The sequence below is a fragment of the Octodon degus genome, unplaced genomic scaffold (genome assembly GCF_000260255.1).
Source record: "Octodon degus isolate 3935 unplaced genomic scaffold, OctDeg1.0 scaffold00021, whole genome shotgun sequence".
Lineage (NCBI taxonomy): Eukaryota > Metazoa > Chordata > Mammalia > Rodentia > Octodontidae > Octodon > Octodon degus.
The window spans coordinates 4,268,629-4,286,235 of record NW_004524597.1 but is presented as its reverse complement, the minus strand read 5'-3'; the positions used below and the strand labels follow the sequence as shown (position 1 = coordinate 4,286,235).

The window sequence follows — 17,607 nt, the reverse complement described above, 5'->3', positions numbered from 1 at the left end:
GAGGAAGAGGAGGAGGAAGCAGAGGGAGAGAAGGAGTAGGAGGATGAGGGGAGGAGGGGGAGGAGGCCAAGGAGGAGGAGGCCGAGGAGGGGGAGGAGGAGGAGGAGAAAGACCAAAGCCTCCCTCCTCATTTGTGAGGACATAGCATACCAGGAAAGGAGACCTCACCAGAAACTGAGCCAGCAGATACCTTGATCTTGGACTTCCAGCCTCCTGGACTGTGAAACATAAATGTGTGCTAGCTAAGCGCCAAGCCTCAGGTATTTTGTTACAGCTGCCAGAGAAGTCCGATACGAGCACCTTGCAGCCCTTCTTCTTTACTGATGTTATAAACTGCTTTCATGCTCATCTAGTGTTTGCATAGAATGAAAGCTAGCCACAGAATTTGGTGTCAGGCCTGCTCTGCCCTCCAGCCCTTCTTTCTGATGAATTTCATTACTGGAGCAGAGCACTGAATTCACAGTATTGGAGTTGAGGGGAGCGCAATGCATCTCTTAAATCTGTATCACCTGGCCGTGGGATCAGCCCTGCCAAGCTAGGGATGAGGCATTAACTACATCCAAAGCTGTGTGATTAACTGATTTGTTTGCCTATGGAGCTGAAATGAAAAAAGCAGGAAGCTGGTAGAATCTGCACAAGCCCCGTTTTGAAGTAGGATTGTGAGAAAACCTGAGATGTAGGTTTTAATTCATATTCCCTGGGCTTACCATTATTATTTTTAATGGAAAATAACTCCGCACAGTCTTGCTTCATTTTAACTGGAAGATGTGCAATATTGTCTAATACAGGGCAGGAAGTTGATTTAGTATGCATGATTTTTTCTCCCACCCCCTCATTCTTTGGTTTTTTGTACACATTCAATATAGTTACAGTTTTGCTTAGAACATATATATTTTCCCCCTGAACTTTTCTCAATTGCTTTTTTATCAGGTTTACAAATCAAATCAAATAGGTATATTGCAGAGCTCTGTGATATTATTTTCTGAGCTTAGTACAATGTATTGAATTATGCCAGCCCATGTGCTGCCCCTGTTCCTCTCTGCAGATTGAGAGAGAGAGAGAGACCATGCACTCTGTAAATTCACTCAGCGCCCAGCATTACTGGCTAAATCAAGACCGCTATTCAGGCTGCAAGAAGAGACAGAGCAAGTGTTCGTTACACAAATCAATTTGGTCCAAAGTACATCACAGTGGGTACTCAACCATTGCTCAAATAATATTGTCAACTTAATCAAATCATGCCTCGAAGACACTTGCAAGCTTCTCTCTCTGAGAAATAGCTTGATTGGTGGAGAATGGAGCAGCAGCTGGCTATTCAAAGGTACACTTTTTATTTATCACTGTGAAGAGATTTGTGCATAGATTGGAGGAGGCCCTATAGGAGGAAAAAGATGGTACATGTTCACAGGGCTGGCTGCAGAAAAACTATGACATGTTAGAGGTACAGCTTGGCTGTTGGATCCCCTGCTGGGAAGACAGAGGCAGGTGTGCCTGGGAGAAAGAAAAGGATGGGCCAGAAGAAGTACCTGGAGGGCCTAGCAAAGATTTTCTGAGCGCCTACTATGTGCCAGACAAAAGGAGTCAAAAATGCATTTGACCGAGAGCTTTCCCTGAAGATGCTCATATTTTACTAGAACAGAGAACTAAAGAGCAGATTCTGGAGATTCCTTGAAAAAAAAAGTATGTGAAGCAGCTAAATTGTGTCTGCTCCTTGGTTGGTGGGTTTACTGTGCTGGCGCGTCATTCAGACTTCATATTTCAGCTGCACCCCAGACCTGAAAGACAACTGTTAGAGCTATAGTGAGCCTTACTCCTCTGGACCAGACTCCATGGTTGTCTTGTAGGTCAGTTCTTGGTCTTTGCAGAGCATCGTTACCTTGCCCTTGAGAGGTCTTGGGGGAGTGAGAAGGAAGAGTCCATGATATGGTACCAGACATCCTAAAATTTAACGCTGAGCTCTCCTATTTGAGAATGAGGTATGCAAATCAGTAGTAGAATACTTACCTAGTATGTGCATGGCTCTTGGTTCAGTCTTCAGTAGTACAATCTTTTTTTAATTCTTTTCATGTCTAAATAGTAGATTTTTTTTAAAGTCTCTCAGCTGAGCAACTTTGGATAGACTGCATAAACTCTAAGAGCCTGTTTCCCCAGTTGTGACAATGCTTTAATGGGATAAGGCATGAAAACCTCCTCACAAAACACCCAGCTCCTGGGAGAACCTCAGCCTAGTTTTTTTCACTCTGGTATCTCAGACTCTTTTGTGAATTTTACTCCTTGCACAGAAGCTACCAGTGGATAACAGCATTGAGCAGCACCAATAGTCTTAAATCAGGACAAAAGGAAAGCAAATAAATTCCCACAAAGGTCCCTGTTCTCATCCAAAGCTTTGAAACCTTTTGAAACTGTATGCAAAAATCTCAACTACGAGCATGGTCCCCCAGGGACTGGCCCCACAGCTTCCATAAAACCTTCAGTGTATCTATGAACACAGAAATGTTTTAATAAACATTTCTACAAGATGAAGGACTGTACTCCAAATAATAGCAAAAATAACTATAGCAACAAAAATCACACCTGACCATTGCTATGAGCGAAGCCTCCTGCCTAAGAAGTGCAAGCTTCTTAGGTGGTGGGTGATAGATTTCATTGCTAGTTCTCATCATAGCACCAATGGGAACGTACTACCCCAGATTTATGTTATCAGAAATGTGGCCTGAAAGTTAGTCAATTTAGCCATCTTCCTCGTGTCAGAGGACTCCTTCATCATGGAAAAGGTTCACTTATTCTCTTAAAATTTTTCTAGTTTCATACGTTTAATACCATTCCCAGGCTGGGGAGACAGCTTGGCAGTCTGAGTGCCTGCCTAGCAAGTGCAAAGACCTGAGTTTGATCCCTGGTACTGCATGCCATGCCAGCCACAGGAGCCAAGTGTGGTGGTGCATACCTGTAATCCTAACACGGGGGAGGCTGAGACAGGAGGATCACTATGAGTCTGAGCTGCATAGTGAGACCATGTACCAAATAAATAAATACACGAAAAGCTTAAAAGAAAATAGAACTGTTTCCTACCCTCAGTCCCCTAAACACACTGTGGTGCTAAAGCAGTACTCCTCGGTAGAACTTTCTGGAATGATGGGAATACTCTATACCTGTGCTTTACAGTAAGGGAGCATGATCATTCTGTTACTCCAGGAAACAAATAAGCACAATCTGGAGTCTTCAGCAACATGAATGTATCCCATGATCATTGTGCGTCAGAACTGTAACATAGGCATCAGGATAAGATGCAAGACTATAGCTGGCCTGATTTTTCCCTTCTATGGGATAAAGATAGGGCCTGTTGCCTCATCTTTTCTGGCTTTTCACCCTTTGTCCCATAATCCCCTGCTTCCATGGTCACACTGGCAAGGACAGACAAATTCACTTCACATCTTGCTGCTCTAACATCGATTTCTTCTTTGCTCTTCTGAAAACTCTCAGGAAGATCACAGTGCCGATGTTGGGCCACACAGATCGTAATTCATGATCTCTTTTTAACTTAGACTCAGATGATTAGCAATATCAATTCTGCATCCTTCCGACTCCTCTGTCATATAAAGAAAGCTATTCCTAGGGTCTAGGCTTTAAAGCAATGACATTGTCAAGGGCCCTCTAATGTTACTTATTCACTGCTTGAAATATGACTGATACAACCAGGATACTGAATTTTTAACTTGAAGCAACTTTGCCTTAAATGTAAGTGCTGATACTTGACTCAGTTATTAGGAACCTTTGAAGTATCTTTGGAAGAGCTGAAGTATGCCGCTGTCGATTTTTCAAAGCCTAAATATAGATCAAGGTTTTCCAATGAAAAGTCAGTGTCCACATGAAATCACGAGCCATCAGATTAAAACACGCAGAAGATATCAAAGACAGTACAAAAAAGAATGTAAAATATATCTTCCATTGGTGACATGAGAAAATACTATTTTTGATAAACTGGGTTAAAACAAATACACTTCTTGAGGTGGATTTCACATTTCTTGTAAATTTTTAAAAGTGTGCCTTCTAGAAATTCTAAAAGTACACACATTGCTTATGCTGTGTTTCATGGGACAGGACTGCTCTAATTTGCTTAATCAGCATGCATGTGCTATATTTGATGCTGGCTTATGAATATATGTGTTTTCCACATCTACCAAATATAACTCTGCACAGTTCCCAGATGATATCCAATTGCCCCCCCCCTCAGTATTTTCCAATGTGTGTGTAATTTCTCTGTGAATTCTGCTTTTAGTTGACAACTTTACAGTGTCCTTCCCAGTTCTGCATCTGCTGAGTTCTAACCATCCAGAACCAAGGATTGACTCAGCACTAGGGGGACCACGGACGACTTTGTGCTGAAATCTCTTATCCTAGCTTGCAACCAAGGAAACTGAGGCTCAGAGGAGCCTAAGTGCCCACACCAGTAAGTGATGGAGCAAGAGCTAGCCTTAAGTACCCCTCACCCATGCTTCTGCAATAGGGTACCAGGTCCTCATCGCAAGATGCCAACTGGGTGCACCCAGGAATGTCTGCCCAGCTCAAAAAAAGAATGCAGGGGTGGGTACAGAATCTAAAAGGTGCATATTTCTATAGAACTATGCGTATTCTTTCAAATAGTCACCCTTGGATTGGTCGATATCAAAATCCAATTTCACTAGGATTAGCCATGGGTTGCTTAGAGCTATTCATTGAATTAGGAACGATTATAGCAAAGGGAGCCCTGTGGTTCTTTATTAAGGTCTTTGTGGAAGCACTAAGTGATCTTCAGGAGATTAAAATGCTGGTGCTGTTTTCTTAACATTTATAACCTGCGCTGATATCTGGGGAGTTTGTTTGTTAAGAAAATTTTTGCAGCAAACACCTGCCTCCTAATAGGGCCTTCACACTGGGCCATAGCATAAGCTGTCATTGGGGTCCAAATGCGCTTATGTGGGAAACTCTGCCAAGTGCTGCCTGGAAACGTGCCTCTTGGGGCTAATGGCCTTCCCATCCACAGAGTGTCCTGTGGGCTTTGGCCATGTGACAGGAAGGCCTGCATCTCAGCGTTGTTTCCATACATGGGCTTGAGAAACAATGAACCAAAGCTGATGGCTATTAACACTGCTAATAATATCAAGATCATGATAATCCCCCTTCTTTATGCATGCTATCTGAACAGTCACCGAGACTTTGATGTCATAAAGAGTCTAAAGACTCTATAGAGGCAAGGATTTGTGTATACTTATTAGTTTAATACCTACAAAGTTGATGACCTTTGCCTGAGGGCCTTCCTACATCCCTGGATGGAAATGAAGGTGACAATCTGAGCTGCTGACAGCTGGGGGTAAGGTACACATCTCTCCCTCATTGGAAGCCTTGTTTTGTTGGCCTCTGTTCACAAATGGTAGTCTGGGCCAGCTCTGGAATGGACTCTCTTCCTTTTACTTTAAATTTTTTGGGTCTGGTCGGAGGCCAATGTCTTTGAGAGCCTCATGCTTCCAGAGGTGTTAAAAAAATTAAAAAAATAAAACCATTTCTTGGTACCAGTCACAGGAATTAGTGCATTTTTGGTTTCTTTTCTTTTTTTTTTTTTTTTTTTTTTGGTGGAGATTGTAGTGGATTGAATCCACTACACCCTTCAAAACATGTATTCATGTTCTAACCTCTATGAACTGTGATTGAACATGAACTTCTTTGGAGAAAAGAGTCTTTGTAGATATAATGAAGTTAAAGATCTTAGAGGAGGTGTGCTGGATTAAGGGTGTGCTCATGTCCTTATAAGAAGGAAAAAAAAAGGGCAAACTTGAACCAGATACACAGTGAAGTTGGCCACATGCATATGAATGCAGAGATGGGAGTCACAAGCCTGAGTCAAGGGACAGCTAGAGCTGCCAAAGCTAGAAGAGGCAACGGAATTTTCTTCCTTAAAGCAAATACAGCCCTACAGCATGTTCAGATTAACTTCATGGTCTGCCCTACTATGAGAGAAGAATGTTCTCCAGTTCAAGGCATGCAAATTGTTTAACACAGAGAGTATCTTGGTCAGCTTTGTCCGTTTGTCAGAGTCCACTCATAAGAAGGAAAGGTCTAGTTTGACTTGCGGTTTCCATCCATGGTCACTTGGCTGTGTTACACTGGACTGATGGCAACACAGTCTGTCATATGGGACATGTGCGTGTGGGAGGGGGAGGCCTGGCCATCTCATGCCTGTCAGAAAGCAAAGGGGGAGAGGTTAAAAAACAAAAAAAGCTGGGATCCCAAATCTCCTTCAAAGGTACACCCCCAATGACCTAACTTCCTCCCACTAGACTGCACCTCCTATAGGTTCCACCATCTTCCAGAACACCAGAGTTGAGGATTAATCCTTAATACAAAGCATTTAGGGGACAGTCCAGAGTCAAGGTATAGCAGAGACATTAAACACAGCTCCATTCCAAGCCTTTCTCTGAAAGTTCCCAGAAAAGTGAAAAGAGCTCATCTTTGATATTAATAGTAATTCATCCTCACTCTCTTCCATCCCAGCCTGAGATACGCTGGCTCCGTAGCACGTTCCTCCCATACCTCCTGCTGCACTTGGTCCTCACTCCAGAGCTGGAGGATTTCTACCAGGGTTGTCCTTTCACACATTAGTTAACGGACTCTCACAGAGGTTATAGGACATCCCCCTTCGCCCCTCCCATACACAAAATGAGCAGTTAAAGAACTGGACCGAGGACCAGCGACTTAGCAATCCTGGTTCTCTTCACAGCACTACACATTGCACACAGATGTTCTCACGTAGAAGGAGCTCTTTCCTGTTTATACTCTTTTCATTGATCCCCAAACTCCTTCCTGTCTACCCACAAATATCGGAAACTATTTTGAGTTATTTTTCATATTATGCATTTTGGCTAAAATTTGTCTTAACACAAATATTCCTATGTAACAATTTATGGGCATTTGTATAAATACATACACTACAAAATGATTAATTGAGCGTTGTATGTTTTTATCAAAGGAAACAATGCAAAGATTTCTCTAAAGTCCTGTTTGACTAGAGATGATTAATTTTAATTTTCACATGAGCAGCATAATACTATTAATCATTTAATATGTTTAATCATAATCTCTGTAATTCCTAATTAGGTTTATTAAACTAAAACATTTCGCAGTAGTGCACAAATCCAAATCTAAGTCGTCTTTTCCTCTGGATGATGATGAGCTCATTTTAATTTTGCCTTCAAACTGCAATGAAAGAAATGGACTGAACTTGTAAAGACCCCAGTCTTAGCTCTTGTTCATGCCAATTTAGAGTCTTTTGCTAAGACTCCTTACCCCTCTGAACAATGACATTGTCATGATTGGAGGTTATCTCAGTGACCCGGATATAGAACAAAACCTTATTTCACTGGCAAAGAAATCTCAGTGCCTGTTCTGTTTGCATCTAAATTTAATGTTATTCTTTGTCACTTGAAGGCAACAAAGTTGGTTGTTTATTTATTACTCATGTGTGCAGGCACCATTCAATCAGGGAAGGTGCTGGGCTAGCCACTAAGCAGGCATTTGTCACTGATATCACAAGCTGGTCATTGCTGCTATGGTCCTTGGATAGCTCCTGACAGCCTCTAGGATGTTCAGGTTCTTGTCTTGCATGTAAGGAAGACTTTTGTGACCTAGTTCCCCCCTTACCTGTGGGATTCTCTTACCTGCCTATCTTCCTGCATGCTGCCTCTGACCCGTGATGTCCAAGTCCGTAGGCACTGTCCCAGAGGTAGAACACTGTCTCCCATCTCTGAATCTCAGCTCATGCGTTGTTCTCATTTGGTGCAGAGTCAGCCACCTCTACTTTCCTTAGACCCCTCACATGTTAACAGTCACCTCAGTTCTGCTGTGTGTCCCTGCCCTGAGCCCCATCAGCTCTTTGTAATTTGCTCTCATCCCAGCACTGACCATGTGTGCTGTAACTGTCTTTCGCTACCTCTTTCTCTTCTGTTCACCTGGGAAATGCTGACTTATGTCCAGCACCTAACAGTTGCTCAGTAAAAATGTGTTGAATAAGAAAATGCAGACTTTCCTTTGTGTCTCCCAGGAGAGCTTTCTTGCTCTCTTACAGCATTTTCTTAAAGTGCCCTTGTTCTGAAAAATCAATTACTTTGCCATTTATTGGATATATACCACATGCCAGGAGCACTGCCAAGTTGGCACGCTAAATGACTACATTCAGTCTTCACAGATCTTTGTAAGGTGATACGCTCGGGTTATTTATCATTTTCTAGCTAAGAAAAGCATCACTATCTTTCTCCCTGCTCACTCTACAGCACTGGCAAAATGACTATGTGACAGTTGGCATCATGACATTGTGCTTAGAAGTTGAGTAATCTGGTGGGGTTGGGATAGTAAGTATGGAAGAATGGCGTGGCAGCCACCAGGAGGTCTGACAGCAGAATTCAATTCAGTGTGTGTTAGGAAAGAGAAAGCAAACAAAAACTTCCAGCAAAAGACTGGGTGTGGTGGTGTGCACCTGTAATCCCAGCTCTTGGGAAGCTGTAAACAGGCAGATCACTACGAGTCCAATCTAGTAGTGAGACCCTGAATACCCTGTAGACCCTTCCCTAAAATACAAAAAAAAGAAAGAAAACTTCCCGCAAATACTGATGCTGACAAGAAAGGTACTAATTATGCCCATGTTATTGGAATGTTTCTATTATATTTCACTCTGTTAGATTGCCTTCTTCTCTAAGTTGCTATGATTTTACACCTCACTGCATATATTGATAGTTTTGCACCAGCTATATGCTTCCAAATTGCTTATAAACAGGTGAGGGTGATTCCTTGCTCATAAATTTGATAGACTTTGTAATACACACTCCACCTAGCTTCCAGAGAAGTGTCTAATGTGGATGACATCTCTTGGCACCTACAGGTAGCATTCATTAATTGCAGAGATAGAACCTAGAATGATAGTACTGTTATGATACCAAATATTACAGTGTTTACTGTGACTGTTTTCATAGTTTCTGGCCTTATATGGGTATCAGTGTAATAACGTTGTAACTAGGATTATTTGGAACAGAGGATGGCAGAAAGAAGCAATGAGTTATGCTAACAATATTATGTTATTTACGGGCATGTGGTTCAGGAGAACATTCTGCAGAGTCAGCTGTCTACATGAAGTGACTGAGCACTTTAAGTGCAGCTCATACAAAAAATATGCTTTATTTAATTTCACTTTACTTAAATTTAAATTTGGTCAATAGTTGTAGAAGGCATAGTGTTTACAGTTAAGAAGCTCAGATAAAACTTTTTTTTTTTGTATTTTAGGGAAGGGTCTACAGGGTGTTCAGGGTCTCACTACTAGATATGACTCATAGTGATCCGCCTATTCACAGCCTCCCAAGAGCTAGGATTACAGATGTGCGCTACCACGTCCAGTCTCAGTTGCCATCTCAGTGTACCCCAGGGGTGGGGCCAGCACAGCAGTCCCAGGGATCAAATCCCCAGCCCCTGCTCCTGCTTGCAGGCACTTTAATCTGCTGAGTTATTTGGCAAGCCCCTCAGCTAAAACTTTCTGAAAAGTGAGACAATCAAGTGATCCTTTGGACTTCAGAACGCTGAGGTGCCCTTTCAGGTTTTTGACATTTATCAATATTTTATGTGTGCAACCTCCGTAATTATGCGGGCATACCCTAAGATTCTGAGCAGCATTGATTAAAGAATATCACTCTCTTACTTTTAGTGATTATTCCTATCTTCTTTATGATGATTTCCTTTCCACCTCACCCCCAGCATCTCCTCTGGCTTTATTTTTCTCCAAAAAGCTCATGTCCTTTTTCAAACACTATATTTATTTATTATTAAGTTTTATGATACCTTCCTCCTACTAGAAGTGCACTCTATGAGGGCAGGAATATTGGCTACTCTTATCATTCTTAAGTTCAAGATCCATGACAAGCCTATGGTGGATGTCCCCAAAGTATATACTGAATAAATGAATGCCTTGTTCCTTCCCTTACTTCTTTGTTTTGGCATTTTCCTACTGTTTGTGGAGGTAAAAGAACAATGGGACTGTACAAGTGAGTCTACTCAGAGCCTCTCCGCTTTCCTCTTGCTCCTTTAGCAGACAGATGATGCAGCACCAACGGATGGCCAGCCCCAGACACAGCCTTCTGAAAACACGGAAAACAAGTCTCAGCCCAAGAGGCTTCATGTCTCTAATATCCCCTTCCGGTTCCGGGATCCCGACCTCCGACAAATGTTTGGTGTAAGTACTGCCTTTGTCCTCTGGAATCCTCAGAGTTTTCCTCATCATGTAAGTGGCTGGTATTCACAGAATTTGAATGAAATTCTTGTATAGTAGGAAGTCACTGGAGAGTCTACTCCATCGGTATCTCATGCTAGGATCCCTCTATAGTTGTAGTATGAATTTCTTTGAAAATGCTGTTTCTGCTTTGTCAAATTGTTGTCTTCTAATAAGTACATTTGAATGTCAAGTGAAAAAGAGACTGTTACATTTCCCACCGGTGACACAAGTCCATTGCTGACTCCAAATCCAGTATTCTGAGACCTCAAGTCATAGCTGAAATAAACACTGGAGTCATCATGATTCTGCTCACTGTTGTCATTGCCAACTTATTGGGAGCAGTGACTCCTGGCATATTGCTGCATTCCCCTCTGTTTCCTAGGCACTGTGCATTCAGATTTTAGATATAGTTTCAGAGAACAACTAGTTCTGTATAGATACTAGTTTTTTTTTTTTAAAAAAAGCAACAAAACACTAGTAATGTCTAACTCTTTTTGATTATTTCAGTATGCATTCTCCTGGAATCAATGACAAAGATTCAAAGGTATTTACTTGCTATTAAATGAAACAGAGACTCAGGCACCCAGTTAAAACAGAACAAACTGTAAACTACCTTTAACCCAGAGGAAATAAGCGAAAATTTTGCTTCTTTATAGGCCGTTATGACCCTGTTGTTTTTCATGGAAGATAGATGTACTATTCACCTTGTGACAAGACAAGCTTGCAATTTCTTTGGTTTTAGCTCAACCAAAAGACAAAGCCAAAGTAGAGTTTGCATATGGTTTGTTTTTGGAAATGTAGTCAGTTCATCTTTCCCTGACATCCCAGAAGCAACAGCAAGAGTCTGTGCAGTCAATGGAAAGAGCTGCATTCTTAAACTTTGACTTAGGGCAAAGGTGGGATTTTTTGGTGAATATTCTTTAAAGAGATTGTGGATGGATACAAATATTACAGAAGGAGTAAGAAGATGCCCATGTCGCATGCCTTGTGTCAGACAAAGTCAATAGTGTTCTCTAAATGAGAAGGGAATTATGGTTTCCTATACAAATGTTGTCTTGTTAGGTGGTCAGCTTATACCTTTTATTTCTTTAACACACATGATGCTTATCGAGTATGCATCTGACACAAAAGCCGAGCAAGCATCCTAATATTTAAGATACCTGGGCTTGAATCCTGACATTTCAGAGGAAAAGGTCAGCTTTTGCACTTTTATCTCTCTCATTTGGTAATAACCTTGAGTTAAACCCTCTAACTCTTGCAGAACAGAGATACCCTCAGGCACTTTCAGGTCAAAGATGACTTTGAAAAGTGCAGAGCATTCAAAGTTAGAGTTGAGGTTAAGTGTGTGCAAAGCAGTAAGAGCAGGAGTGAATGATGGACAGCTGGAGGAATGAGATTCTTTTTGCCACGTCAGGTTTGGAAGATGTCTTGCTCCTCAATCCATCTTTACTCATGAGATGTCACTGAGATGTTGCATTTAAATTTGATCTCCTTAATGACCGTCCTGGCGTTCTTTCATGGTTTCCTGCATTGTGGAACACACACTTCCCACCTTCAGTTAAGGTTATGTTTTCCCTTCTGGTCTTCTTGGTTATCTTGAAATTTACCTAAGGCTATAATGCCAAGTCCAAGAGGTATGCAAAAGTATTCACAGGTAAAAATCACAAGCTAAGAAGACCATTCACATTACTATTGAAATTTCTCTGTTCCTATAGAAGCGAAAGAAATGGCAGGAGAAAAAAAAAAAGCTTGCCAGGCTATCAAACCTTATCAAACCTTGTTCAAAGTGTACTGGTTTCAGAGGCCCCCCCCCTTTTAAGTACAGATTTTCAAGAAACTAACCAGATATCAATTTGACAAGACAACACATACACTTAATGTCGATCAATTAAGAAAATGTAGTGTACACTCATTAACACTAAAATTAGTTCGGCTCATCACAAGAAGCATCTGTGTCCATTCTGAAAAGTATATGAGGTGTTTTGGTGTTTCATCTATAAAAATTACCAGACACATATGGATTCATAAACCCTTTGCAATAATTCGCAGGCCTCCTTCGTTTACAACCAGCATTCTAAAGAAATGGAATTGTAGCACTAAAAATCTGTTCTTCTTGGCCAAACAATGGTGGCCACAAAACCATTCGTAAATGATGCATTTAGCAGCATGAATCAGATTGAAAGATGTCTGTGCATTCTGCTTGGCTGTCCCAGCTAGAGTGCGGGAATTAACATAGTTTCCTCTTTTAGGCTACACTTACTGTAAGAAACTACATTTTAATCCCAATTAGGTATTTCTCAAATCCTTTGAACATGAGACATCTCGACTTTCAGTGCTGTCTGCTGTCTTTGTCCGCTTACTTTGGCAGATGTTAAACAATCAGGGCAATTACAGGGAAAAATACTCACAGATTTGTATGCTTCTCTTCTCCTTTGTCTCCTTTGTTAAGTACAGGCACAAAGATTTCTAAGTTAAAAACAAAACAAGACACAAAGCAACCTCTTTCTTCAAATTGCCTAAAATTTGGCAGTGTGCAGAACAAACTGTGAAACTAGTAGTACTTCTGCCCTGATGCGACTGCTGAAGCATCAGAGCCGCTGCAGGTGGCTCGCACTTTATTTTTAATTGTGGCTTCAGTGCCTATTCTCTGAGATTGGCCTCCAGTTCCATTTTTATTGCACATTCTTTTCTGCATGTTCTCTACATATTCCTCTTTGGGAGGTACTTGTTCCATTGTTTAGTATTATGTCTTCTAGTCCTTGTTAGGATCTTTTTCTTTTAAAATATGCCATTTCTTGATCAAGATGCTATGTGGCTTCAAGATAGGAATCAGAAGCCAAAGCTGTCCAAAACCACCATCTACTAATGAATAGATCTCTTGTATTATTAGGGGCATTGAGTTTTCTTGTTTCACTGGAAATGTGGGACCCGGCCCAGACTTTGTTCTCTTGAGATCTGTCTTCATGCTTAGGGTCCTCCATGAAATCTGCCTTTTCCCTTAACATTTGATTTCTTCAGTCCATTAAAAAAACGTGCAGACTTCCACCAATTGATTGCAACATGTTTATCTTGAATAGATACTTAATATAACCTAATATTTGCAACTTAAACGTTTCTGAGTTTGAGGTGAGAGAAACAGGGAAAACTATATCCAAACCTTCTGATGACACCTGCCATCAGAACTATTTCCAGAAAGAGTTGCTTAGTGAGTCTAGGTCTATGGTTTGCACAATACTCTCACTGATTCCATAATCTTGCTTTTGTTATCAAAATACAGACCCTTCTGCTAGGGAAACAGTCTGCTTAAGCCTTCTTTGTTGTTGCAAAAAAAAATACATGAATGACTGTGTCACACGCAAAAGACACGTTCATGATCACTGCTAATGACTACAACAGAGATAGTGTCGCTCTTGTACCTAAAGTGTCAATGCCAATTCCCACCCACCACTGCGTTCAGAGTAGTGAAGTCATTTTGGGGACATCACACAATGCATCCTATTTCTGCACTAAAGTTGACTCTGAGGACAACTGGAATAATGCCTTGTCTTAGCCTCTGTGCACACACTTTGAACTAACATTTACTTTCATGTTTTATGCTGTATCCATTGAACATCTTCACAGTTTTTCAGAGAATTGTTTGATCTGAGAATGTCTAAAAATGCTGGGTACATATTTGCCCAAGTGCGTGCCTGTAAGCTTCTAGAATTTCCCCTTGATACAGCCATTGAGACACCTTGTGTGGATCTGAGATGCTGGTGCACATTGCTTGGAGCAAACAAATGCTAGTTATGTCTGCGAAGAAGTTGTGTCTATCTAAATTGAAAATGTGCCAGCTGTGTTTACATCATTAGTACCAAACTTCCCAATTAAACTGTTGATACTATAAATATAGTACACAACTGTCTTGGAAATGGGGCTTACATCAGCGTTCTTCTTACAGCTTGTTTCGCTGGCTTTGGGAACCATCAACCTAGAGGCAACTGCCAAAGAAGCAAGCGTCTGAGACCATTTCAGGGCATATGGTGTCATTGTTTCATTTAGCGAATGACACATGCTAAGATTACTTTTTGATTGGTTCCATCTCAGCCAGATCTTATTTTAAAAGAAGTGTTTTTGTGTTGACTGCTTAGAGAATGTTCCATAGATGACATTTGCTTCATGGTTTTGGAAGAAGTCTTTTTCAGGCTTCTCTTTCCATAAATATATATGCTTCTAGGCTCTTATGCTTGAAATAAATATGATGGCATCTGTGCGAACTGAATATTCTAAGAGGTTTCATTAAAATTACTCTTTCCAAAGAGCTCAAAAGCTGGAGGATTCGTTACTATGAAGCACATTTATTATTTATTTATTTATTTGGATACTGGAGTTTGAACCCAGAGGTTTCACACTGAGCTACATCCTCAGACTTGCTTTTTTTTTTTTTTTTTTTTTGGACAGGGACATGCTACGTTATTAGGTTACCCATGCATGACTCAAACATGTGATTTTTTTTTTAAACTGGGAATTGAACTCAGGCCTTTGCCCTTGCTAGGGAAGTGCTTATTCTACTGAGCCATCTCCCCGGCCCCTCAAATTTGTGATCTTCCTACCTTGGCCTCCCAGATTACAAGTGCATGCCACCACATCTGACTTCTGTTCACCTTTAAATGTGAAATCTTTTATTTCTCACTTAAGAGATTTCCTTCTATTTTTAATGATTTTTTTCTTCTCCCAAGACTTACTACTGAAAATGTTGTAAGAAAGAATATTGTTTTGCTCTAAGAAATAACTCCATCTCCACAGACTGTAGGGTGAGTTTGCTGCATATTTCTTGGTGTCAGCACTATTACTGGCTTTCCACCTCCTCTCTAATGTGAGCCTGTTCTTCTTAGTTTCTCCTTGTGCTTTTACTTCTCTGTGAAATAAACAAGTACTTCTGCTCAATGAAAAAGTATATGATTTCCAGACAGGGATAGGGTACATATTTATCCTGACAAAGAGACACAGACACATTTTATGGCACAGAATGACAGGCTTTGAGTTCCTTTATTTCCTTAATCAAGGTTATTTGTATTTCAAGATTTTGATCTATTTATATGCTATTGCCGTATAGGTATGCTTTCTCTTTCTAGGGGAGGTAGATTTCCTGGTCTATTGCAAATGATCTTCTGTATGTTCCATCTTTCCCTAAGTGTAAGTGGAACTCTCTTGATATTGGCTGTCTGGGTGACCCACTATTATAAGAGGGCCACTCATTGGTCAGGCAGGTTGTCTTTGCTTCCCTGCTTTGCCTCTTTGTTCTCTTTCTACACTTCCCCTCCTCCACATCACCACCCTGTGCTTTGTTACATAGACTTGTCCTTCATGCTTTCCACCTGGGCGACAGAAACAGAATGGAGACTCACAGGGTCATAGAGGATGCAATTAAGGCCAGAATGCACAAGCAGTGAGATGACAGGAAAACCCAAACTCAAAGAAAAAGAAGACTGAAATATGTTTTCATGCTGTTTTATTTCTTTCTTGTAGTCCTTAAAGTGGGCATTTGCTTTCACTTGGCAATGAGCCCAGATCCCTGTATCCTTCTTCATGGGGCCACCTTGTATGTGTGTTTACGTTGTTTCCTTCTACTGGTGTTATACAGGGAAGTCCATACTCAAGAAATACCCGCTCTGCTTCATATGACCTAACAAGCCTGAAAGGACTCCAAAATCAGGGGAAAAGGATTCTAGATTATCTGATGATTCTAGTTTTAGAGTCCACATTCTCTTGAAGCTTGAATCAAGAATTGCTTAGAGGGGCCGAGGAGATGGCTCAGTAGAATAAGCACTTCCCTGAAAAGTACAAGGGTCTGAGTTCAATCCCCAGTACATAAAAAAAAAAAAAAAAAGCTCGGTTTACATTCTTCACTAGAAGAACCAGATTTAAAAAACAAATATGCAAACTTGAATTTTAGGTATGCAACAAATATGAAGTACCTGTGTGCCCTCACTATGGCGTGGCATGGTGTACCTGGAAAAGTCTGAAATTTAAGCTTAACAGAGTGTTCACAATTTTTTTTTTGGTTGTCCAGTTTATTTGTAATCTATATCTTTGATTTTGGGCTTTGGACAGAGCCTGTTTATTTTAATGGCTTAACACATATTTGCTCCCCAATGTGGAGATTGATTTGGGAGGTTAGTCTATGCTTCAGCCTGAGCGCTGTGGTATCTCGAGTACGACGGGTACCCGGACAGTGTACCGTGCCTTGCATCACAGCGTCTGGCTACTTATAGCTTTAATGTGAACTAGGAGCCACACCATCAATGTCACGTCTTAGTTGGGCATTTTACTGTCAAAATCCCACCTCGGCAAGGATACTTTTCCCAGTGCTAAAGGAGCAATCTACCTAGGGACTCTCCATCTGTAATCTCTGCTGCCCAGTGCCTAGGAAAGCAATCCTACACACACTTACCAAAGAGGAATACGGGATTAACCTCTTGATTGCTATTTTGTACCAGTTCCTGACATTGCATCTCACCTGGTGGGAAATGCCATAATCCAAGAATAACGTATGTGACTGTATTTTGTCTTGTTCCAAGCAGATGATGTAACAGTAGAACAATATAAAATGTATATTCTAGATATTAAGGGGGAAAGTGTCACGAGGAACAATGACCCTAAGACTTATTTGACTTCTCTGTTTGCTTATAAAATATTTCTATTTCTTTGCAGCAATTTGGTAAAATCTTAGATGTTGAAATTATTTTTAATGAGCGAGGCTCAAAGGTAAGCACCTTAATTCACTTTAGAATTATTTAGCTTCTTATAATGTATTTGTTCTGAATAAGGGGAAACAACTGCACTGTTTTAACCAATTTATGGTGAAAATACACATCAATGCAATTTTTTAGAGAGCACTTTCCATTTCCCAAATGGGGGGAAATACATTGGGTTCTATTTAAAATGTGTGGGGGTAATTTACAAATATATATATATATATATATATATATATATATATATATATTCCAGAGGAAAATTATCTATGCTTAAAAAATAATGATGTTGCTACATTTTTGTTTTGCAGTGATAATTATGTTCTTTATATTAAAAAGTGAGTTGATAGTCTCATGAGCAGGTAAATATGTGATTATTCTGTATTAATAAAGTGCAGTTATTTTCCTGGGTTGTAGGGGAGAAAATCTCATAGACACCAACCTTTTGAATATAATTGTATTCATTAATACGTTTCTGGATCCTTATTTTGTAATATGCTCTTGCCCTGTATTTGTTTTATGCTAGAAAATCAATTTTGAAATAAATTTTCCTAGAGCTCAGTGTGTTAGTAAAAGTCCAAGACTACAAGA

General features: G+C 40.5%; 1 protein-coding gene across 13 annotated transcripts in view; it reads left to right on the top strand.

The window, feature by feature from the left end:
• Rbfox1 (RNA binding fox-1 homolog 1) overlaps positions 1-17,607 on the top strand; it is a 365,784-nt gene that overhangs the window by 226,945 nt on the left and 121,232 nt on the right. For all 13 annotated transcript variants that reach the window (XM_023711319.1, XM_004627777.2, XM_004627780.3 and 10 more), the window contains exons 3-4: positions 10,100-10,243; positions 16,976-17,029. In XM_023711319.1, the coding sequence (XP_023567087.1) occupies positions 10,100-10,243; positions 16,976-17,029 (198 nt within the window). The remainder of the gene's footprint in view (positions 1-10,099; positions 10,244-16,975; positions 17,030-17,607) is intronic.